Source organism: Mauremys reevesii, linkage group 16, assembly GCF_016161935.1.
Source record: "Mauremys reevesii isolate NIE-2019 linkage group 16, ASM1616193v1, whole genome shotgun sequence".
Taxonomy (NCBI): Eukaryota; Metazoa; Chordata; order Testudines; family Geoemydidae; genus Mauremys; species Mauremys reevesii.
This window is the reverse complement of record NC_052638.1, coordinates 4639127-4663218: the sequence shown is the minus strand read 5'-3', so window position 1 is coordinate 4663218 and position 24092 is coordinate 4639127. Positions and strand designations below refer to the sequence as shown.

General features: G+C 51.0%; 1 protein-coding gene across 1 annotated transcript in view; it reads right to left on the bottom strand.

The window, feature by feature from the left end:
* VAC14 (VAC14 component of PIKFYVE complex) overlaps window positions 1–24092 on the bottom strand; it is a 205545-nt gene that overhangs the window by 12332 nt on the left and 169121 nt on the right. The window contains exons 15-17 of the mRNA XM_039502852.1: window positions 15427–15601; window positions 10784–10902; window positions 6381–6460 (exon numbers count right to left, since the gene is read on the bottom strand). Coding sequence (XP_039358786.1) covers window positions 6381–6460; window positions 10784–10902; window positions 15427–15601 — 374 coding nt within the window. The remainder of the gene's footprint in view (window positions 1–6380; window positions 6461–10783; window positions 10903–15426; window positions 15602–24092) is intronic.

Here is a 24092-nt window from a genome sequence, read left to right as displayed (position 1 = left end):
GCTCCTACTAATGCAGCCCAATATGTTGTTAGCCTTCTTGGCAACGAGGGCACACTGCTGACTCTTATCTAGCTTCTCGTCCACTTAATCCCCAGGTCCTTTTCTGCAGAACTGCCGCTTAGCCACTCGGTCCCTAGCCTGTAGCAGTGCATGGGATTCTTCCGTGTTTAGAATGGTTTAGTCATCTCACAACAGAGTTAACACAGTGGTTTCTACCTTCTAGCCCTGCAGAGCCAACACAGCTAGGAGAAGGAAGCTGGATTCAATTCCTTGTTGAGCGTCAAAATAGAATTTAGTTAATTCCAACCACAGGATCAAATCCCACCTCCAGTTGCACAGGTGACAGGAAGGGAAGCTTGCAACCATGGATGAGGCACTGGACTAAGGGCTTGTCTATGCTTCAGAGTTAATTTGGATTAATATGTGCTGTGAATTTAAAGGTGCAGTAGCTGCTCCAGAAGAACTGTATGTGTAGACAAGCTCCAAGCACTTAGCTTCACTCTCAGATTCCAGGCAAGATTGCAGCTCCAGCAATTAGGAAAAGCCATCTCTCTCATACACCGAGCATGTCTGATTTGATCTGGAGGCAGTGAAACACCACAGACATGGAATTGCACGGTGCCATTTGCAGTAGTGCTTTTCTGAATAGCATGACACTGAATCTCCCAGAGTGGGTGCTGAAGAGGAACAGACATACACATGTAGAAATCAAGCAACCCCTGCAGGGATTACAACCGCCACCACCTGCATTAGAAAAAATTGTTGGGAGTGCAGAAATCTGCAGAGGGCTAGGTGGCTTGTGCCATCAACAGAGACTCTTTAGGAATGGAAGAAACACCTCCAGGCCTACCCCAAAGCCTCGCCAGCTGTGAACATGGCACAGCCCTTCCTAGCTACTGCACAGCACAAGCTACAAGACACAGACAGAGCAGCAGCAGAGTGAAGAAGAAACCAGCACTTCAATTCTTCAACAATAAAGAGAATGTGAGCAGCAATTCTGAGTGCCGCGCGGTGCTGCAATGGCTCAAGAGCCAGAGCACCAACCTCCGGGCAGACTCCTGGGCAGCGCCGCACCCCACGCTGGAGGGGAGTTCTAGCCTTCGATTTCACCAATTGTCACGTTCATACTCCTCGGGCACTAGAACAGTCTCAGCAGGGAGCCCCCCAGGCAAGCCTGCCTTTGGCACAGACGGCCCCTTACGCCAGGATCACAGCAATGTTCAGGTTACTCCCAGGTCCAAAGGACCCGCCACTTACCCCAGCTTAATTGCCCCTTAGATCCCCCACAAAGACAACACTTGTAGCCAGTACGATAACAAACGACCTAAAGGTGCATTAACTAGGAAATAGAAACAAGAAGGGACTGACAAGGTTACAGCAGGCTAACACACACACAAACCACTTCCAATCTTAAGTTTCAAAAGGAAACAGATGCTTCTATACTAAGGAAGTGCTACCCGTCCTTCAGGGCTGACCCAGGCTAAGCACTGGGGATCTTTTGCTTATGCCTGGTAATCCCTGACCCCCAGACTCCAAGCAGCAACAAGTTCCTCCTTGTTAGGAGTTTTTATTCCCTTCCCCGTTTCTGCTCAGAGCTGCAAACTCAACTGATGAGTCATGCAAGCGAATTCCTCCCATCTTCAGGGGGCCGGGAAAGAAAACAACAAAGTCTTTTGCCCTCTAAGGTTCCGCACTAGCCCCTTGGGTGTCGCTGGCAGGAGCTAACACCTTGCACTGGAGACCAGCACCTCATACTACTTAGTGGGGAGCTACCCAGTCACAGGGGCTGACAATGCGAACGCCCACATACTCCCTTGCAATGTGGGAGACGGACGCTAGAAGTGAGATCAATGCAGGCAGCAATTTACAATCATTCCATTCACACTAACACACCCTTTGAATTGTAGCACCTATTTTAACAACACTAATACACGAGCGAGCCAGACTGGTTGCAGCTCTGTATTTGTCATTGTTCAACTGAGACCTGGGCATGAGCCGGCACCTGCCCTGCCAGCATCACAATGAGCACCACCCATGTCCAATGCGGACTGGTTTTCCGGTCACTAACCTTTCTCTGACCTACAGATCTAGCTACAGGCAGGACGAGAGTTGGATCTGAAGAGCTCAGCAAGCCTCACTGTAGGGGGAGGGCTTACAGAAGTGCACGTCCTGTCCACCTTTAATTTAACCCCTTCCCATCTCTATTAACCAGCCAAGACCATCTCCTCACTCGATGCCAGCCCCGCAGTCCTGGGCTTGTAGCATTACAGGAATTTCCATGGCAACAGGCTGGGATGCAGCAAGATTTCAGAACAAAGCCAGCGAGAGAAGGGGATAGAGGAGGAGATGGACCCAGGGGCCCCGGCAGGAGATCATCTTGAAGGCGACCCGAGACTGGGACAGATTAGGAAGCGCTAGGTACTTTAGGGTTTTAGTGTGGACGGGGAGGCGAAGCTGCACAGAAATCTGTATTTCACGTTCTGGGCCCATGGCTTGGGTGGAGCAATGGTGCGTGAGTGGCCTGCTGAACTCCCAGGGGCCTGAAGGGAGGCGTATTCAGTCCTGACGCCCGACCCGGGCTGTTCAATGGAGCCGGTAAAGAGCAGCCATGTCCCAAGAACACCAAACGTTGCTGTGGAGAGCCAGCAACTTCGCCACGTTTGCACCCTCTCATCAGGCAGCACCGGGAGCCACTAGTCACACTAGGGCCGTGAAACGGAGCTTAAAGTTCGACTCCATTCGCTGCTCAAGGGGAGAAGTGGGCAGGAGAAGCAGCACAAAGCAACCACTACCCACAGAACAGGGCACCCGGCCCGGTGCCAGCCGTGATGAGGTGGCGGGAGGGACCGCAGCCCAGCTCATTTTAAGGCACTCTCCTGGTGCATGACAGCTCAGTGCAATCTGCACACACTGCTTGAGCGCTACCAACCCGTGTAAGGTGCAGCCTGAGACGCTAGGGGCGAGGGCCTGGGTGCAAGTGAGGCCCTTTGGGACAGGTTTCCTTCTCTCCCATGTTGCAATGCAAGGGTAGCTAGCATCAAGCAGTCCTAGCTCTCGGCTCTGAGCGCTTAAGGAAAGCGTCTGTCACAGATCACATGTTCCTCGCTCTGCAGATCCTGCTGACCTGTCCCACTGATCTAGGCGGAACTGGGCCAATGGCACAGGCAGCTGAAATCAAAGGGCTGCTAATGCTGCTGCACAGCTTGAGCGATGGAGCAGAGCAGCCGGGTATGAATCAGCCGGGGTGAGCATTCCAAGCCAGTGCACCCAAAGCAGGGAAGGCTGTGGCTGGGGGCTCCCACTCACCCCGGATGGATGAACATGCCTCGGTCAAGTTGCCATCTGCAGTTGCTGTGTGAAGTGTGTCATAAGATTTAACATGGTCAAGGGCCTGTCTCCTACATGGCACTGGGATCATGTGACACCAACACCCAGAATCGGGACAGGGAATCCTCCAAACCTACAGCCACTCTACTTCAGGCACACAAGCACCAGGACATGGAGAGGGCACCCGCAGCTCGACTGCTGTGCTCCCCAGGGCATCAGTAACTGCAGCTTGGCACAGGCCCCCCTTGCCCATCACCCAATTCACTGTCACTCACTGAAGTTTGCCACACAGGCTCTCTGGTCCCTTTACACTGCTGCCACCCTTCCTGAGCAGCTGCCGTTGGGTGTGTCAGGAACGTGGTCACAGCTCCAGCATTGCTGTGTTGCCAACTCAGGTGGCATCTGAGGTTCCACTCAGAGTTCCAGATCCTGGAGTCGTGATTATGCAAAACTCAGTTTTCAGTTAAAAGAAAAGTTTTAGTCTCATGGTTGTAGAGAAAAGCTGGACCACGAGCCTCGTGTGTACCCGACCAGCTCGGCCCAGAAGGGGAAGGACCAAGCCCAAACTACCTGCTTTTACATGGCATGATTTTAGGCCAATCTCATGATCTTTGGGGGCCTGACTCCCTATCTGTGTACACTGGGGGTTGGCGATACCATGTGTGCACAGGCTCTGGGACATCATCATCTCTGGAGCAGGGCTGGCCGAAAGCCCGTCATGCCACCGCTACAGCCCCACCCCTCACTTGGCAGCAGCCACGTGGGGTCTCCTTACCAACTACTGGAGCAGCAGCAGCTGGGTACCCTTCCCATTAGCACCCCCCAACCCACTCACCTCAGCAGCCAAGTGTCTCTGATGGGGGGGACAAGGCCTTGGAGCTGGCACCCACTGAGAAGCATGGGACAGTTCCTCCTCCTCTGAGCAATTCTTTCAGACTCTCAGACGCAGGCAGACATTGCTGCACTGGTTAAACTCAGGTCACATTTTCAAGCTTTTCTTCCCATTCACAAGGGCTATAAAGTTCCTTGGTTTTCAAATGAAAGCTGAGATTCCAGTGTAAGCACATGACTCCAGCAGCTGAGGCCCCAAGCAGGGACGTGTAATACTGTGCCTTGGTCCAGCCTTGAATTTCAGCACAGGTGCTCTGCGAAGCTGACCCCTCACTCTGCAGCCACTGTGACAGCTGTTTTCTGCAGTGAGTAACCGTATCCCTTTGTTACCATCACTTCAGGGGTTTCCCATTCCAGTGAGGCTGTTACATGTTGTGTCTTGCAGCCACATGCCCTTGTGCTGAGATTGCAACACAACTCGGAAGTTAAGCAGCGTCAGGTTGGTCCAAGAGCTGCGGAAAGCAGTTGGGGTAACTCAGCAGCCTTCTGCTCTCTGGGTCTCTTAGACAGGAGGGACAAAAGAAATCTGCTGGCTGAGCCAGTCCATCTGACTGGAAAAGACAGTTACCTTTTTCCCGTAACCAGAGTGCTTCGTGTCCATTCCATGACCCGCCCTCCTTCCCCAGTGTCCGAGATTCCGGCAAGAATGAACTGAGGGTTGCAGGGAGCTGGCAGCGCCCCTTATTCCGTGGCATACAGAGGGCACCAGAGCTGGTCCACTACGGATACCACGGAGGGAAAAACTTCTGGTACCGGTGCATGTGGCGAGTGCACACACCTAACATGGAATGGACACGAGCAACACCTCTCAAAGAACAGCAGCTATTTGCTTTCCTCTGATCACACTCAGTCCCATTGATCAGGATGACTACACAATTCCTAGAGTCATCTCTTTCCTTTATTCTAGTAATGCTCATTTCCTCGACAAGACTTCTCAATCAGAGTCTGCATGTGGATTTTAGAGCCCTTAAAAATATCGCTCTTAAACCAGAAATTTTGGTCTCTGAGCAAAACTTCCCAAAGGAGCAGGCAGACAGCAAGGAACACACACAACTTACATTCTGTGGAAGCTGCCAAAGGTCGGGCTCAAACCCACAGTACATGGGTCCAGTTGAGGGTCAATGACCACAGCACGTCTTCTTGAGCCACATAGTTCCCATGACAACCTACTACCTGGAAATCCTTTGGCTCTTAACCGAGTCCTAGACTTGCTGTGCATGAACATTTCATTGTCTTTGGCTCAAGCTAACATGCCAACCTGGAGTCCATTAACTTAACCCTGAATAGCTTGAATATAAATCTGCCCTCCTCCCGCAAGGAGCAGTGGGGGCCGTACACTAGCCAAACTCAATCCTGTGTGGCTGAGATAAGTTTGGGGATAATCTGAACCCCAGGTGTGCACAAAACACAGGTGATTTTTGTAACGTGATGATTTTTTGGGGGTGTGTGTGTATCTCAGGAACCCCATGCTTAGATGACCCCAAATTTGGACCATTAACCTTACCCTACATTCCCATGAGGCACAGCAAATTTTGAGACTACCTGCATCAGCAAGTGGATTTTAGAGCACTTAGAATAGACAAACACACTAGCAGAGCTGCCACCGCACTATAATGTATCTGAAGCAGCAGTTTTTTACCCACGAAAGCTTATGCCCAAATAAATCTGTTAGTCCTTAAGGTGCCACCGGACTCCTTATTGTTTTTGCACTGTAATGTTCGCCATCTCTCCATGTATATATCTTCACACAGAGATGGGGATCAGCTTTCCCAGGCCACTGCCCTGAGCAGCATCACATATATACAGACTACGTGCAGAAGGCACACACATGAATGGGGGTTCCCTCTGTTCTTTCCATCTCTTTGTTCGGTGCCTACGCTCTTAGTACTGTTAACCTACATTCGGAGCGCCCGCCCTCCGCGCTGCAGCGATCCAGCGTGTCCCTGATGGACAGTTCCACTGGAGGTCTCACACCGCTCACAGCAAAAAGTCTCATAACTTCTGCTCTATTTATTTGTGCAGCGCTGCCACTTGTGATGAAGGAGCAGGGAAGGGACATGCCCAGGGAGCCTGAGCATGCGGACACAGTACATGCACCGGGCGCTCCTTCCCCCACACATGTACACACGCGCCGCGACTAGAAAGCTCCATATGATCCTTACACGTGAAAATTGGACACTCAATGAGCTGCACCAGCTTGTCTACCTCAGTGAGGAAATCCACTGTGACCTCCAGGTCCCCGCTGGACATGTCTGTTAAGGAAATTCCACCATAAAAGAGGAGCAGCCTTAGTCACCACTGACCACAGTTTAAGTAGCCAGCAAAGAGGCAGATACTTACTTGTAGCAATAGGAATAAGATGCAGTGCAGATTACCCCCTGCTTCTCTCCCATGCGACCAATTACTGCGTATCTGCTGGGGTTGCACTGCACATCAGAGTCAGGCTTCCAGCTGTACCTATCACACCTGCATCTGCAGATGGGAACTCACTGCCCAGCAACCAGTGTGTGCATAGAATTACCTGGCTGGGTGCGTGCAAGTGCTGACCTGGAAATGTGGCCGAGTCTTTTCTAAATATGGACAGTCAAATATTACTGAGTTGTGTGTGTGTGTCTCTCACACACACACACTCTGGCTTATTTGGGTTTCTGCTCTAACAACCCCCGCCCCCCAAGCTCCTACACCTATACCCCAATATAACGCAACCCGATATAACACGAATTCGGATAGAACGCGGTAAAGCAGCGCTCCGGGGGGGCAGGGCTGTGCACTCCGGTGGATCAAAGCAAGTTCGATATAACAGTTTCACCTATAACGCGGTGAGGGTTTTTGGCTCCCGAGGCCAGCGTTGTATCGGGGTAGAGGTGTACTTCAATGTAACTGCTCCGTTCACCACCTATCCGCACATACCAGCAAGCTGCAAACAGCCGGCTCCTACGGGAAGCTGCACAACAAATGAGAAATTTGTCCTGGGTGAGGGGCGGGTGCATGATTGGGCAGTGGCTCAAAGTAGGAGGTTGAAGGAGGCTGCAAGGAGGTGGCCTAGAAGGCTTGGAATCAGCTCTTTAAACCAAGAGTCTCTCCAAGAGCAGAGAAAGTCGGGCTGCCCTTCAAGCCAGCAGTGGGTTTATGAAATGTGGGCCACAGAGATCCTTCTCCGTAAGGAAAGTAAGCGTTCCCACTAGTACTGCGACAGCCTCCCCTTGCAGCCAGCACAGGGCTCTCGCGGCACCAACCCAAAGCGTTCCCATCTCCTAAGATGAACTCTCGTGCACAGCAGAGGGGATCGCTCAGATCACTATCAAGCCTGTGCTTGGGGAAATGTACTTCGGGAGGTTCATGTTTTGCTGGCACATGGAAATAATCATTATGCTCAACATAAACAGTGATGTCAACGGAACTACTGGAGAACCACAGAAAACCGGCCTGGGTCCCGCCAGCAGAGCCCTCAGCTGCTGCCTCTGCCCAGGGCTTTCTAAACAAGGAAGCATTTTTGAGGCTCTGGATGAGCCGGCCAAATAAACCAAGTGCAGAAACACTCAGCATAACTAGCAGCAGAGGCCAAGGCGAGCCGAGAATCTCACAGGAAGGGCGACAGCTGGATCACGCTTGTGCTGAAAACTAAAATAAAGCAGCAGACAGAGCAGGTCTCATCTCTGCTGCAGGAATGGCCATGATTAACCCTGGTTCAGATCCAACCGGGAGGGAGACAACCCCTCCCCCATGTTATAACACGAATGGACCAACCCCCAAGCTGCCACAGGGTGTTTCTGTAGCACGGGTACGCTGCCCTGGGGCATGTGTCAGGGGCTCCACTGCTTGGTGTGAACACTCTTTGGGGCAGTTCTACAACACCCAGCAATAGGTGCTACTGTAACATTAATAGCGTATGACTAGCACTGCAAGCATCAGCACTAGGAACGCAGCGCATGAGCCACCAGCCAGCTGTCAGAGCAGCAGCTGAGGGGGCACATGGATCCCAGGGTGCATCTGGGATCGGGAGCAGGGGAGAGGAAGGTCAGTGACATCAGCCAGCTGGCACAATGCCATCAGCTGCTCACTGTGTGGGGCTCCTCCGAGTGAAGGGCCTGAGACTGGAGACTCCTGCCTTTGCCTTCACCCTGCCCAGGCGGCCGTGAGGCTAAGGCAGGCTCTCTGCCCTGGCTCTGCACAGCTCCCCAGAAGTGGCTGCAGGGGCGATGAAGGAAGCTCTGCGTGCTGTCCCCGCCCCCAGCGCCGACTTCGCAGCTCCCATAGGCTGGGAACTGTGGCCAATGGGGCCTGCGGGCAGTGCACACTGCGCAGAGCCGCCTGACTGCACCTCCGCCCAGGGGCCGGACAGACAGGCTGCTTCCCGGAGCAGCGCCGAGCCAGGGCAGGGAGCCTGCCTCAGCCCTGCTGCGCCGCCAACAGGAACCGCCTGAGGTAAGCGCCGCCCGTCTGGAGCCCGCACCCCGAACCCCCTGCCCCAGCCCTGAGCCCCCTCCCGCACCCTAACTCCCTCCCAGACCCCGCACCCCTACCCGCACCCCAACCTCCAGCCCTGAGCCCCCTCCCGCACCCAAACTCCCTGCCAGGCCCCACACCCCTACCCGCACCCCAACCTCCAGCCCTGAGCCCCCTCCCGCACCCTAACTCCCTGCCAGACCCTGCACCCCAGCCCAGTGAAAGGGAGTGAAGGGGGGGGGAGAGCAAGCCCGGAGGGAGGGGGCTGGAGGAAGTGGGGGGGCGGGGCCTCAGAGAATGGGCAGGGCAGGGGTGTTCGGTTTTGTGCAATTAGGAAGTTGGCAGCCCTACGTTCCCTCCCTCTGCAGGGTCTGAGCGCTCACCATTGCTCTCCCAGCTCCTGCGGCCGAAGGAGCTTGGGCTTTCTGCTGCACTTAGAGCAGCAGGTGAAGCAGTGTGCGCTGCCATCCCCTCAGAGCGGGCGCTCGCGCCTCTGGATGATCCTAGACCCACAACTCCGCTCGCTGTCCCATGTGAGCCAGAAAGACACGGGTCACTGGGAACTGTGGAAGGCTGGCTTCTTGTTCACGGCTGAGGTTACGGGAGCGTCATAGCCACTGGCCCAGAAGCAACGGCTTTGCTGCAGTCTGTCGCCAGTCAGGTCATTCACTCCACTGTGGAGCAGGAAGGAAAATGCAGTTTCTAACCACATCATACAGCTCCTCGCTTAAAACCATTATGGAACAGGGCAAGAATGCTGCTCGTCAGAGCTCCCAGCTCATCTGAGGGGAGGGGACATAATGGCAGCCAGAAGAGGTGAAAGGTGGATGAATTCGAAGGAGATGCTGAAGTGTATGTACGTGTGAACAACTCCTGCGAGCCGTGTCCTTCGCAGCAACCTGTCCTGGCAAAGAGATGAGCCCCCTGACTGGCAGTGTCTAGACAAATAGCTGACGTGCTGCTGACCCAACCCTGACTGCCACCTTCTTAGAGGCTGCTCTGGACACACCCTGTTTCCTGGGGAAGCCATGCAAAGGCTGCTGCAGCGGCAGCCTGATGGATGAAGGAGAGAGTGGCTGTAGTTGTGATGTGTGCGCATCATGCCCAGGAGACGACTTGTATGAAACCGGCCATCTCAAAGAGATTCTGAAAGATGCTGATCCAGTGGTTCTGGAGGCCTCTGCAGCCAATGGCCCGGCAACAGGGCAAGCTTGCTCCATGCCGCCTCCCACCAACAAGCCCCAGCCTTGACACGCAGATCTGAGTGGGTCCCCCATTAAGGATGGGCAGAATAGGACGCTCCAGGCCCTCCACGTTCTCCCTCCCCGTCCCCACAGAAGCAGCATGATCGAGGAAAGAAACTGTCCAAATGAACGCCTCAGTGCTCCCCTGCTCCTCAGCCTCCCCAGACGTCTTCAGGCCTAACGAACACAGCATGAAAACACTCGCACCAGGGATCAGAAGAAGTTTGTGGTGGAGCAAGAACTTGAACTCAGAACTCCAAAGTCCCAGGCTGGTCCCTCAGCCAGAGGAGGGGCTGGAGTGTTGGTTCACGGCTTTCTCTGTGCTCTGCTGGACAGAGAACTGGTTTCGCAAGCAGGGCCCAGCAGAAAGACTATGGAGAAAGTGACCTGCTGTTCCAGTCATGAGCACAGAGCAATTTTGACCCAATTCATCCCACAGGCTGCTCTCTCAACTTGCAGATGCCCCTGTATTTCAGCTTTGTTTGTCTGAAAAGCCCCATGGGCTGGTACCACACCAGAGGAGAGAGTTTCAGACTTTTTCAGAATTATTTAGGCTTCTTGCAAGAGTGGGTGTAGGCAGTGAACTCAGGTCCTTGCTGCAGTTCCCTTACACAAAGTAGCAAACAATAGACCAAGGCTCCTTCCTGGCCCAGGGGATGGCAAATGGCCTTGTTAGGGACCATCCTTAATCAGCTGTTTAACTCCACCACTGTTTGTTATGAAAACAAAGGCAAGGCTGGCTCCTCAGCTCTGCCCTTGTGAGCCAGCTTGGCACGTCCGCTGCCCTGTTTGGGCTACACAGTGTCACCACTGCTGCCTCCCGCTCTTCCCCGCCCCACTCCCCCAGAGACCCCCAGCAGCACCAGAAAGGATACAACTTCTGGATGAGGTCGTAAGCATGTTTGTAGTTCTGGGTGAGGAAGCAGAGGGACACGGTCGTCACAGGGTTGTGGCACCAGGAGCGGTAGAGACAGCAGAACAGGTTACGACTCTCCTGGGGGAAGAGAAAGCAAGCGGGAGTTAGACCCACGGATGGAGGGGTGGTGTAGTGTGCAGGGCCTCAGGTTCAAAACACAGGGTGCCTGCAGCCAGAAGGTCACTGCTCAGCAGGACCAACTCAACCCGGGTCCATCCAAATCTGGATTCTGTGGGTCTCCTGGAACAATAGTAAGGGTTAGATTTCTGGACTTCTGAACATACCAATACACTCCTAAGTTGTGCGATGGTGCATGAAGCTGTGGTATTTATAAATGCAAATGACCATCTCCAGCTCCCTGGCTATTTGCATGTGCAATTACCATAACCGTGCACAGCTGTGGTCAATGCCGGAGAAACTCATGCACAGCTGTTCATACATTTTCATACAAGCATTTGTGGAGCAGGCTGGAAATGGGGTCTCACAAAGCTGTTATAAGAACACAGGGTTTGCTCTGGGGGGCTGGCAGACTGTTGTGCATCGTGGCACTAGGTTGCTGCCCTCCACACCAGCACTGGCTGCATTTCGATCGTGTTATAGAAAGCTCTTCAGGGTAAGGGGAGCTCTATGATTATAAAATATCATGCACAAGTTATCCACTATTATCCCAAATTGGGATGGAGTGGAAGAAATCTCCCTTGGGCTGGGATCTTCCGGGCCAAGTTTCAAGCTAGGGGGAATTGGTTCAGCTGACTAATAAAAGGTCGTGAAGGAAACCAACAGACCCTTAACTCTGGTATCATCCCGTGGACGCTATTGTGTGCGGAACCGGGGAACTCTGAGGCGGGGGACCACGGGCACAGCAAGGGGTCCAAAGGAGGGGCCGACATCTGTTTGGGTGTTTCCCTCTGCAGAAATAGCCAATAGTCGTTAGTGGTTTGGGAAGGCTGCCTATTGCGGCCGACAAGCTGAGGCATGTCGGCTCCTTCTCTGCCCTGGCCCACGGAGGAGTCGTCTGAACCCCTCGGAGCAGCAGAGCGCACGGCAGGGGTCTGCACCATCTTGACACAGCTTGACGGACATGAAAGACAGGAGCACAGTGGCTGCTGACAGAGCCTGCTGCACTCCTGTGTGTGGGCGGCGAGCTGCAAGACGCACCGAAGGACTGGGTCTGAAGGCTGTCTACCAACACAGGCCTGATTACTGAGGAGAGCTCTGAACCGAGTGCCAGGGAGACAGGACACAGACCTCACCCCAGACTGGCAGCGGGATGGAAAGGGGGATGCCAGCCTCAGACCTAGCTCTGGAGCGGAGCTGTATGCAGGATGCCCTCGGAGTGGGGACGGGTGACACCGAGGGCCCCAGAACTGATGCCCCCTGCAGGAGATGCTGGTTATTTACCTAGCTCTCGGGGGTGCGTTCACCTGACTGATGGCCAACAAGAAGGCCGGGGGAGGGCTCTGAATGGAGAGCTCCCAGGCCAGAGCCAGCCAGCCCCTTTAGACGCCAAGGAAACAGGAGTGCTGAAGAAATCAGGGCAGTCTTGGGAAAACAGATTATGTCTAGAAAAGAATTCAGCTGATGTCAGCGTCCCAGGCAGCCAGCTCCCAGGCAGCTACAGGGCGACTGTCTCCTTTGAGAGCAACATTACAGCTGCGTTAACACTTCCTCCACGAAGGGCAGAGGCTCAGCGCGCTCCCAGGCAGGCCTTGCTAATGCTCAGACCCCACCGCCCAGCAGCACCCACTCCCACTGCCTCTGGAGCCACAGCTGAGGCTAGGGAGCTGTCTTGGACACAGGGACAGTGCAGGGTCGAGTCTCCAGCTGGCACAGGGGAGGCTCTCCATCTTTCAGCCCCCAGAACTGCCTTCCGGAGAGATCACCCCTGCACCCTGCCTCCCAGGGCCTTCATTTCCCCAGGCAGCAGCGCTGCTTTGGGACCCAGGGAGCATCGCAAACTTCTCAGGGGTGAACAGCTGAAGCACAGGGGCTTTGAGAGGAATGTGATGGGGTGATGCTACCCCCATCACCTGTCCCCTCCTAGCATGTGCCTGTTTTGGGAGCTGGGGGGCAGATGTCAGCTGCTAGGGAGCGCCCGCCGCTGTGGAGGACCCATGACAGAAAGGCTTGTGTGTCATGGGATCAGCTTACACAACAAAGGCTGCTCTCTGCTCAGCAGTGTGCACCAGAAACCCCCTTGGAACTGCCTCCGGCACCACCATTGGTGAGTGCCTCCAGTGATTACAAACATTCGCACTCCTGCCTGGCAGAGAGGGCCCTGGCACCAGTTCCCACTGGGGCATTCGTGTGCACTCAGGGGAACTTTAATACCCAGCCTAGGGAGGGAGGGGGTCTGGAGCTTGGGAGATCTGGATTCGATTGAGCTCTGCCATTCTTCCTATGGGACCTCAGCTGGTCTCGGTTCACCTCCATTTCTCCCCACCGTTGTCATCTATTTAGATCCTAAGTGCTTTGGGGCAGGTACCGTCTGTGTCTGCAAAGCACCAGCACAATGGGGCCCTGATCTTGCTTCAGGCCTCTAGGAAGTACCTGAATACAGAACAGGTTGTGTGCAAGGACCACTCCTCTGGGGAGAGACTGACCCAGAGATTCCAATCACAGGAGACTGGGGAAGGTCCAAAACTGGATTTCACTGGAACTTGCAATGTTCAATCTGGATTCACGGCTTCCTTGACACAGTAACCTGCTTTTCTCATCTGGCGTCATGATGCAGTGTACAAAGACAGGTACACACTACCCCGAACTGCTCAGTCCCAAACTGAAGTGACTGTTTTTCCTGAGATATCAGCATCTTTCTTGGCAACAGTTAGTAACATTACTGAGGATTATGGCTTCCAATAGGAGAGGAAATGGGTATACCAGGGGTCGGCAGCCTTTCAGAAGCCGTGTGCCGAGTCTTCATTTAGTCACTCTCATTTAAGGTTTCGCGTGCCAGTCATACATTTTGACGTTTTTAGAAGGTCTCTTTCTATAAGTCTATAATCTAGAACTAAACTAGTGTTGTATGTAAAGTAAATAAGATTTTTAAAATGTTTAAGAAGCTTCATTTAAAATTAAATTAAAATGCAGAGTCCCCCGGACCAGTGACCAGGACCTGGGCAATGTGAGTGCCACTGAAAATCAGCTCGGCACGCATGCCATAGGTTGCCTATCCCTGGTGTATACGGACCCTACATAAATCAGGTCTAGTCACACACTGCTCTTGGACCCATCCTTCCTTCCAGCAATAATAAAGAACAGTGGTTACATTTTGCACATAGATAGCCCCTTCCAACCAAGGACAGAAAAGCAAACAGCCTATTAGGAACCATTAGGAAAGGGATAGATAATAAGACAGAAAACATCATAATCCCACTATATAAATCTGCAGTACACCCACACTTCGAACACTGCTCGAGTTCTGGTAACCCCATCTAGAAAAAGATACGTTACAATTGGAAAAGGTTCAGAAAAGAGCAGCAGAAATGATTAGGGGTATGGAACAGCTTCCACGTGAGGAGAGATTAAGAAGACTGGGACCGTTCACCTCAGAAAACAGACGACTAAGCGCGGATACGATAGAGGTCTAACACATCATGAATGGTGTGGAGAAAGTGAATAAGAGTTATGTAAAGGGGTAAATAACACAAGAACCAAAGGTCACCCAATGAAATTAATAGGCAGAAGGTTTAATACAAACATAAGGAAGCACTTCTTCATACAACACACAGTCAACCTGTGGAACTTATTACCAAGAGAGGCTGTGAAGGCCCAAAGCATGAATGACTTAATAAAAGAACTAGATAAGTTCATGGAGAATTGGTCCATCAGTGGCTATTAGCTAAAATGGTCATGGATGCAACCCCATGCTCTGGGTGTTCCTAAGCCTCCGACTGCCAGAAGCTGGGAGTGGATGACAGGGGCTGGATGACTTGATTCCCTGCTCTGTTCATTCCCTCTGGGGCACCTGGCACTGGCCACTGTTGGAAGACAGGACACTGGGCTAGATGGACCTTTGGTATGACCCACTATCGCTTCTTATGACCTCAAAGCACCATACAACCATTAAGCCTCAACATCTACCAGGGAAAGCTCAAGCCAAGAGTAAATCAACTGAGTCAGGAGCAGGTTAGAGGACTCCCAAGGCCACACTGTCAATGGTACAGCAAAGAATCGGACCCAAATCCTAACCCTTGCATGATGCTCTCTTCCTCCTCGAACACTAGCCCCTGGACCGTACCCTGTGGGGAACACGAGTGTGAGGCAGACACCAGGCAAAATACTGAGCAGCTCCTTACCATCAAGTCTTAAGATGGGGCTTCTGTTCAGGGCACCAAGAGGCAAGTAAGTGAAACAGACAGGAGAAGAAAGGGGCTCGGAGGTTATGTACTGGCCAGAGAAAAAGGCTATGCATCTCCTTCCCCTCAGCCAAAGTTAGTCTTGTTCCTTAATTCATTCCAAGAGAAACCTGTCAGATGTCAGCCTATGTCCTAGGGGACAACTCTGCCCTAGGGTCGCTAGGGGCCCTGGGTACGTGCACACACGGAGAGGTAAGGGGTGGGGAGAGCCTGTTCAATGAGGAAGTGTTCCTGTTCAACATACCGGGGTCTTCAGGTCCTTGAGCTGGTTTCGCAGCTGGAAGAGCTCAGAGGAAGTCAGCAGTATTGTGTTGAGAGTGTGGACCATAGTCGAGGCAAACTTGAGGTCCTCTTCTCGCAACAGGATGTCTGCCATGGAGTGGAAGATGTTTTCGGCATTGAGAAGCAAACAAAGCTGCCTGTATGTCAAAGAGAGAGAAAAGGGGAGAAAGAGGGTTATTTACTCCAGTCTGTGATCACCAGAGCAGATCCATACACCTCATCCCTCTGGGAAGGTGCCCTGTGTGGTGTAGGGCCATCGGGGATGGAAAAGACCTATCTGGTCACATCCAAGTGCTTCCCACGGGGCCATGACAGCAGTGTCCCCTGCAGCCTGTTCTCCAGTGCTGTGTTCAGAACCAGCCCAGTGTTCCAGCCAATGGCGTTTCCACCACTCCCTTGGGAGAAGAGTCCACAGTCCTGTGGACAGACCTCACCATGCAGAAAGGTGCTGGGACCCTCAGCTACTCGCAGAGACAGTCATGCCCACAATCCTTAGGGGCTGTTTGCCCACATTACTCGTATCAAGCACTTCACCCCTCCCCAGGCGGTAAGTCAGCCTCTCTAGCGCACTCATTTTTGTTGCCTTTTCCTGACTCTCTGTTTTGGCCATGCCCCTTGGAGCCGAGATGCTCAGAACGGAACAAGGTGTTCTAGGTGCACGGAACAGCGTTCTCTGCCCTCCCCCTCATGCAACTCAAATATCACAGGGGCTTTCCACTGCTCCCTCTAGATCACTTCTGGCATTGTGTGACCTGGATTGTGTGCATCTCCTGAGAGCTGTTCAAGGTGCCTGCGTGCAGACCTAGGGGTTAGTGCTCCAGCCCAGGACTAGTTCCGCTACCTTGACTCCCATGGGGCAGTGCCTCCCACCCAGCTCCCAGAACACTTCACAGGGGCAGGTAAGAACTGTCTCCATGTTACAGGTAGGGAAACCGAGGCACAAACCGGTTATGAGAGTTCCGCAAGGACACCCAACAAATATGTGGCAGTCAAGAGTCAGATCCAGGTCTCCTGACTCCCAGTCCACTTGAACACGGTGGTCTGGGGGTTACGACAGACGTGCTCCTACAAATACACTTTCTGCCACTATTGTTTCCTTTATAACAGCCCAGCTCCGCACAGTTCTGCTGATACAGGGTGCTTCATAAGCTGTATCACGGGGGCTCAGCTGGTCACAGCCGGAATGTTCTGCTTAGCAAACTGCAGCATTTGCCAGGTTTTTAACATTTTTCATTAGAAACCAAACCCCAGATTTTCCTCAGCGTTTGTTTGGATTTTAGGATTTTCTGTTTGGTCTGCGATGCCTCCATGTCTCCCTAGCTCTTGCGGTTCTGGATGGTTTGTTCAAGGACACCTGAAGTGCTGCCCAACACTGGCTCTGCTATCCTGTGCTAGCAGAAGCCCCGATCCAACAGCCTTCAGTACCTTGAGAACCTGGAGAAGGACGTGATCCGTTCCCTTGTCGTCACTGGGCAAAAAACAGGCTTAAATCCTTCAAATCTCATTTTATTTCCAATGTAGAATAATCCATACAACACGCCTTCTCCTGGAGCCCACTCAGTGACACGCAGAGACTTGGCGGGGGGGGGGGGGGGAGAGGGGGAGAGAGAAGAGGCTTCCCCCAACGTGCATGACATTCATTAAGAATTTCTTGTCCGAGTTCATTAAAATTACAGGGAGGCATTTCAGTGCCGAAAGTCCCCAATGTCTGAGGACCACACTAGCAGAGGTCAGCTAGTTGAGCCAGCAAAATCCCCCTTGTCTACACGAGGATTTTCCACCAACATTTCTCACTGGATCATGGGCTCAACTTGACCATTACAGAAAATGCCCTACAGTAGACACAGCCACTAGCAACCTGCTGGGCTGAATCCTGCCTGGTGCTGGGTTCTCTGACTTGACTTACTTCACCATAAGAATATAAGAACATAAGAAAGGCCGTACCGGGTCAGACCAAAGGTCCATCTAGCCCAGTATCTGTCTACCGACAGTGGCCAATGCCAGGTGCCCCAGAGGGAGTGAACCTAACAGGCAATGATCAAGTGATCTCTCTCCTGCCATCCATCTCCATCCTCTGACGAACAGAGGCTAGGGACACCATTCTTACCCATCCTGGCTAATAGCCATTTATGGACTTAGCCACCATGAATTTATCCAGTCCCCTTTTAAACATTGTTATAGTCCTAGCCTTCACAACCTCCTCAGGTAAGGAGTTCCACAAGTTGACTGTGCGCTGCGTGAAGAAGAACTTCCTTTTATTTGTTTTAAACCTGCTGCCTATTAATTTCATTTGGTGACCCCTAGTTCTTGTATTATGGGAATAAGTAACTAACTTTTCCTTATCCACTTTCTCAACATCACTCATGATTTTATATACCTCTATCATGTCCCCCCTTAGTCTTCTCTTTTCCAAACTGAAGAGTCCTAGCCTCTTTAATCTTTCCTCATATGGGACCCTCTCTAGACCCCTAATCATTTTAGTTGCTCTTTTCTGAACCTTTTCTAGTGCTAGAATATCTTTTTGAGGTGAGGAGACCACATCTGTACACAGTATTCGAGATGTGGGCGTACCATGGATTTATATAAGGGCAATAATATATTCTCAGTCTTATTCTCTATCCCCTTTTTAATGATTCCTAACATCCTGTTTGCTTTTTTGACCGCCTCTGCACACTGCGTGGACATCTTCAGAGAACTATCCACGATAACTCCAAGATCTTTTTCCTGACTCGTTGTAGCTAAATTAGCCCCCATCATGTTGTATGTATAGTTGGGGTTATTTTTTCCAATGTGCATTACTTTACATTTATCCACATTAAATTTCATTTGCCATTTTGTTGCCCAATCACTTAGTTTTGTGAGATCTTTTTGAAGTTCTTCACAATCTACTTTGGTCTTAACTATCTTGAGTAGTTTAGTATCATCTGCAAACTTTGCCACCTCACTGTTTACCCCTTTCTCCAGATCATTTATGAATAAATTGAATAGGATTGGTCCGAGGACTGACCCTTGGGGAACAACACTAGTTACCCCTCTCCATTCTGAGAATTTACCCTTAATTCCTACCCTTTGTTCCCTGTCCTTTAACCAGTTCTCAGTCCATGAAAGGACCTTTCCTTTTATCCCATGACAGCTTAATTTACGTAACAGCCTTTGGTGAGGGACCTTGTCAAAGGCTTTCTGGAAATCTAAGTACACTATGTCCACCGGATCCCCCTTGTCCACATGTTTGTTGACCCCTTCAAAGAACTCTAATAGATTAGTAAGACACAATTTCCCTTTACAGAAACCATGTTGACTATTGCTCAAGAGTTTATGTTTTTCTATGTCTGACAATTTTATTCTTTACTATTGTTTCAACTAATTTGCCCGGTACCGACCTTAGACTTACCGGTCTGTAATTGCCGGGATCACCTCTAGAGCCCTTTTTAAATATTGGCTCTCACCAGAATCCTGTTCAGATAAGCTCTGGCTGGGATTGGGCACCAAGGATACTACTTATCGCCTGTTTCTATAGCATGCTCCGGGGTAGTGCTGAGTGCTGGAAATGTGTCTCTTCTCTTATCCTTCGGCTGACAGGACCCAAGGACATGGAGGGGGAAGGGAAGGACAGTCTGAGAGTGGCTTCCAAAGCTACCTATAAACAACATCCCCTAGTGCACCACTGGGACTCTTCCAAGCACTCATGCCATAACCGGGCACTGAGCACTTAACAGTGGGCTGCTCCGTGATACAGGTGCTGTAGGGTTGTCTCAGTTGCATTCATAAAACCCCTTTCCTTCCCCATTAAAGTAGGGAGCAAATTCCTCATTGAAGATTTAATCGGATGGCGAAAGATTAACACATTGTCCAGCTGATTGTATAACAGCATTCAGCGCGCCGGCCGTCTCCGGGTTTGCATTCCAGTACCCAGGAAGTGACACTCCATCAGGTAAACCAAACCAGCAACTGGAAATATCACCTGGAGGCATCCGATGGACATTTATGAAGGCAAAAGCAGCAGCATGTGCGTTCCTGAAGGGGGGGTGTTAGCAAACTGCCTGGTGAGTCTTTGCTTTGACTGGCTGGGGGGTCGGGGCTGTCAGTATGCCCATGGAACACTCCCAGCAGGCACCGCGGGATTAAACGTGCCAGACGGGTGCTGCTGCAGGAGCTCTGAGCTAGTTCTCCTTGCCAGGGCCATGCCCATGCTCTCCAAGGCAGCAGCAGCAGCATATGGTGACTTCTGATAGCACGTGCTGGATCCGTGGCTGAAGGCTGAGGCCTCTGGCTTAGAGAACAATAAGCATTCTCCGTTGCATATGGCTTCAAGCTGTGATCTCGTCACATCCCATAAGCTAAACAGGGTCAAACTAGGGCGGTGATTTCATGGGAAAACTCAAGGGCAGTAGGAAGTGGGGACTCAATAGGTGGCATTCTTCTCTCCAACGTCCCTGGAGAACCAGTGCCCCGCTTTGCTGGGGTGGGGGGCTGTGCTGCTGGAGCACTCATCTTTTGAATGAGATTTTAAACCATCTTATGGCACTTTTTGCATGAGTGAAGGCGGACAGTACTAGTGTCTTGGCCAAACACGCTCTGCCTAGACTCCCTTCCTGTAGTTTCGGTTAGACACTGTCCTTCACTTCTTGTCCTAAGGTTGTGCAGTCGTTCATCCCCTTCTGGAGAGCTGTCCCATCTCACTCTAGGGATGGCTGAGGGAGTGGTGTTACAAGGAGGGCTTTGGGATGTATGGGCACTGGGAGGCTTTTGGGGACAGACAACTGTTCTCGAGGCTGGCTCATCTGATTAAAAGAGCTTTAAACTAGACACTGACAGCAAGATAACAGATATAGCCAGAAAGAGTGGGGACAGATTCTAGATCTAAAGAGTGAGAGGAGCCCAACAGGAAAAATTAGGATGTTTGTTCACTGAGTACAGGTATGGAAGGGTATGTGTGTTTTTAGGAAAGACCGAAAAAAAAGGTAAAGGTGGGAGGTAGTATATCATATCAATAATGAGGTAAAAATGTAATGAGATAAGCTGCAATGGACAAAACTACCAGAGCCTCATCCAGGATAGTGATTTTTTAAGGAGGTAAACACTAATAGGAACTGCTTGATCATGGAAACAAATGCTAGTAATAATAATAGGCTCAGCTTTTCCTAGATGTGATGAGCTGAATTCCTTCATCAAGTGGTGGTTGCTGAACCGAGGGGGATGCATTTTTAGATTTTTTTTTTGAGTAACGAGACCTGACCTTGACATTGTTTGTGTAGGGGGACAACCTGGGCAGTGAATCTGAGACTAGGGTGTATGATTTCAAAAGCTAATTTTACTGGACTGGGCTAACATATTTAGGGATCTAAGGGCAGATGGAAGTTGCAGGAGTTGTCAGAGGCATGTATCCCGAAGAGGGGGGAAACGGCTCGTTAGCAGTTTTAGACCGAGCTGGATGAGCAAGCGCCTTAGAGAGGTCATTAAGAAAAGCAGAAAAGCGCGAGGGTGGAAATGGGGGAGGGATCAAGAGAAACCCCCCTTATGAGGTCAGGAGGGTGCAGGAGAAAGTTTTTAGCCATATAAATAGGAAAAAAAAGAGAAAGAAGAAGTGGACCGCTTAAAAACTAAATGGAGTGAGATTTATAATCTTTGGAATGGCACAATATCGAAGGGCTAAGGAATAGTGATAGAGGACCGATGGGAATGAAAGATATGGGGTAGACATTACGGTAGCGAGGTAGAAGCCAAACTGAACAATAATCTTTAATAAATCCTAAAATTCGGATTTGTACGACTGACTGGGAGATTAGCTGTAGTAGTTCTATATTCAAAGGATTATAGGCCTGTTAGTCTAACATCTGTAGTATGCAAAGTCATGGAAAATCTAAAAGAGAGAATGGGGTTCAGATGAGAGGCCGCGCATAGGGATAGATTAATTTACAGCATGATTTTAAGGTAGATCAAGCCAAAAACCAACTTTCTCCTTCTTTCTTTGAGATTTTAAGACATTTAATGCGTGGATGGGAAATATCTGGGGATTTGAAGAATTACTGGTTAAATTGGAAAAGATGGAGATCGAAAAAATCCAGAGGTGATTTTATTCAATCTATTTATTGCTGACCTGGGAACCAAGAGTAGAGTGGGGCTGATAAAGTTTTTGGATGACACCAGTTGATTTGGATGACCTTGTAAACTGGGAGTATTAGTAACAGATGAAAATCAATAGTGAAGAAGTGTAGGTTTATGCATTTGGGATGTCTAGAAGAACTTTAGTAGTTAAGCTGAGGGCGGCTCAGTTGGTTGTACGGAGGAGGAGAAGGACCTAGGAGAGGACTGTGCGATGATAGAAGATGACTATGAGTATGTGATTTGGTCTCCCATGTTTAAGAAGGATGAATTCAAACTAGAAGGGGTACAAAGAAGGCCACTAGAATGATCCGAAATGGAAGGCCTTTCGTATGAAGGAGAGACTTGAGGAGGAGCTTGTTTTTTTTTAAAGAACCAAAAAGGAGGAGAGGAGATATGATTACACTCTTAAATATATCAGAAAACTGTCAGTCAGTGGCCTGCATCTTGCAGGAGGTCAGACTAGATGATCATAATGGTCCCTTCTGATCTTGAATTCTATGATTCTATGATTCTATGATTCTGTACTAGGCAAAGGGATTTCAGTTTGTGACGCCAGGCAAAAAGTGCTTCAGGGTCTCTCCTGGCTAAGAGGCAACCCAGAGATGCAGGATTGCTATCGCTGCTCGGTTGGGCTAACCGTCCCCTCCTTCACTAAACCTCCAGTACACCTATGCTGAGACAAGTTACGTGATCTAGGGCACGCTTATGTGTTGCTACACTAACGTGACTGTTTCAGCTACAATCCTGGCTTTTGTTAGAAGTTCCCTGAATAAAAAACAGCTTCATGGTGCTACTGTACTCCTAGCTACAGGATAGAACTAGGATATGCTTTGGTCCTTCCTTGTGATACTGCTTATTTTAGGACAATCCATATTAGATTTGATCAGTCCCTTTTGGCCTTAAAATCTATGAAGATGGTTCATTGTAGAAAGTTACACCTCTTGGCAGGTGAAGAGCAGATTTTGCTAGTGTGTTTTTTAAACAAATTCTTTAAGCAGAAGGAAACTGTCCACGAGTCAGACGAGGACATAGTAAGGCAAGCCTTGGGATGAGTACACAATGAAGTCAACGCAGCCCGGCTTCTGGGAGGGTAAACCCTGCCTTTCTCATCTGCTCAGGAGGCGCTGAGTCAGGAAAGCTTTGGATGACGGAGACCCTGTTGAACATCATTTGCTTGGATTTTTAAAACGCTTTTGACAAGATCCCTCACCAGAGACTATTACAGCCAATAAAGAGCCAAGGGCTGAAGCGGAAGTGTCCCAAGGTGGCTCAGAACAAAACAGCTGCTACTCAGAGTCCGGGGAGGCTCATAGCAGGATACCCCAGGGAGCAGCATTTAATGGATTACGGGCCTAGAGGAGCAAGTGGGCAGTGATGACAGAGCTATTTACAGCAGCTTTGGGAGAGCTCAGGGCGGGTGGAAGACGGGAGACTGAAGTGTACTTCAGAGGGAGGAAGAGACGGCTCAGCCCAGTTGGTGGGGGATGGGCTCCCACATCACTAAGCACCCTTACAAGCGCCCACCTCCTGGCAGGATTCGAAGGGCTGAAGCTCTCTGCAGGGAGCAGTGGAGAAACACCAGTGGGGGCGAAGCGGAGAAGTCAGCCCTGCCACATTCCATCTGCAGGGCTGTCAGCCCGGCAGCTTTCACCAGCACACAATTCCTGGCAGTATTTTGGAAAACCAGTGCCACAGCATCCTCCGCACCCTCCTAAACAGGAGAAGGAAAGTGGTGCTTTCATGGCAACTTTCTACCCTGGGTCCTGCTAAGCTCAGCGTGCACAGCGTCCCTCTATCCACGGGGCTTTCCTATGCTAGGAGCAGGGTGGCTGGGACTCCGAGGCAGCAGGAGCAGCTCAAGGAGCTGCTGGTACAATTAGTGACGCAGTCCTGGCTGACAATTAGATCCTCTGTGTAGAGCTTTCCGTAAACTAATCTAACATTCTTCATGGACTGTGTTCAAACGGAACAGGCAGCAATAAATAAGCCCATTGATATCAATGATTCTTGCATAACTGGCTGCAGACATGTGCTTTTGGGATTAAACACTTCCCCCCGCCCGGAGGCAGAGGCCAGCACCGCCACAAACAGGCCAGGAGGGCGCCTGGCTCAGGATCCTGCCCCTAATGGTACACCATGGCGAGCGGCAGCCTTGAACAGGAGCTAGCGGAGGTTGCTGGGCAGGAAGGGAGACCGCCCTGGGGATGAGTTGCTTGCTTATTTCAAGTCAAGCCTGCTGCAGTACAGCGGGAAACAAATCTTAGTGCCACAGCAAACTGCCAGGGAGGAAACACGGCACTGCAGGGAGCCGGAATCACCCCAGCAACCTTGGGGAGGGGGCTGGGACTGTTAACCGAACCCAGCTGTCCTGGCTAAGAGATGATGAACATTCAAGCAGGGCACAGGACTCTAGAGTCAAGGGCAAAAATATCCTTCCTCCTGCTCTCAGGGGGCAGCCGTGTCAGTCTGTATCCACAAAAACAACCAGGAGTCTGGTGGCACCTTCGAGACTAACAGATTTAT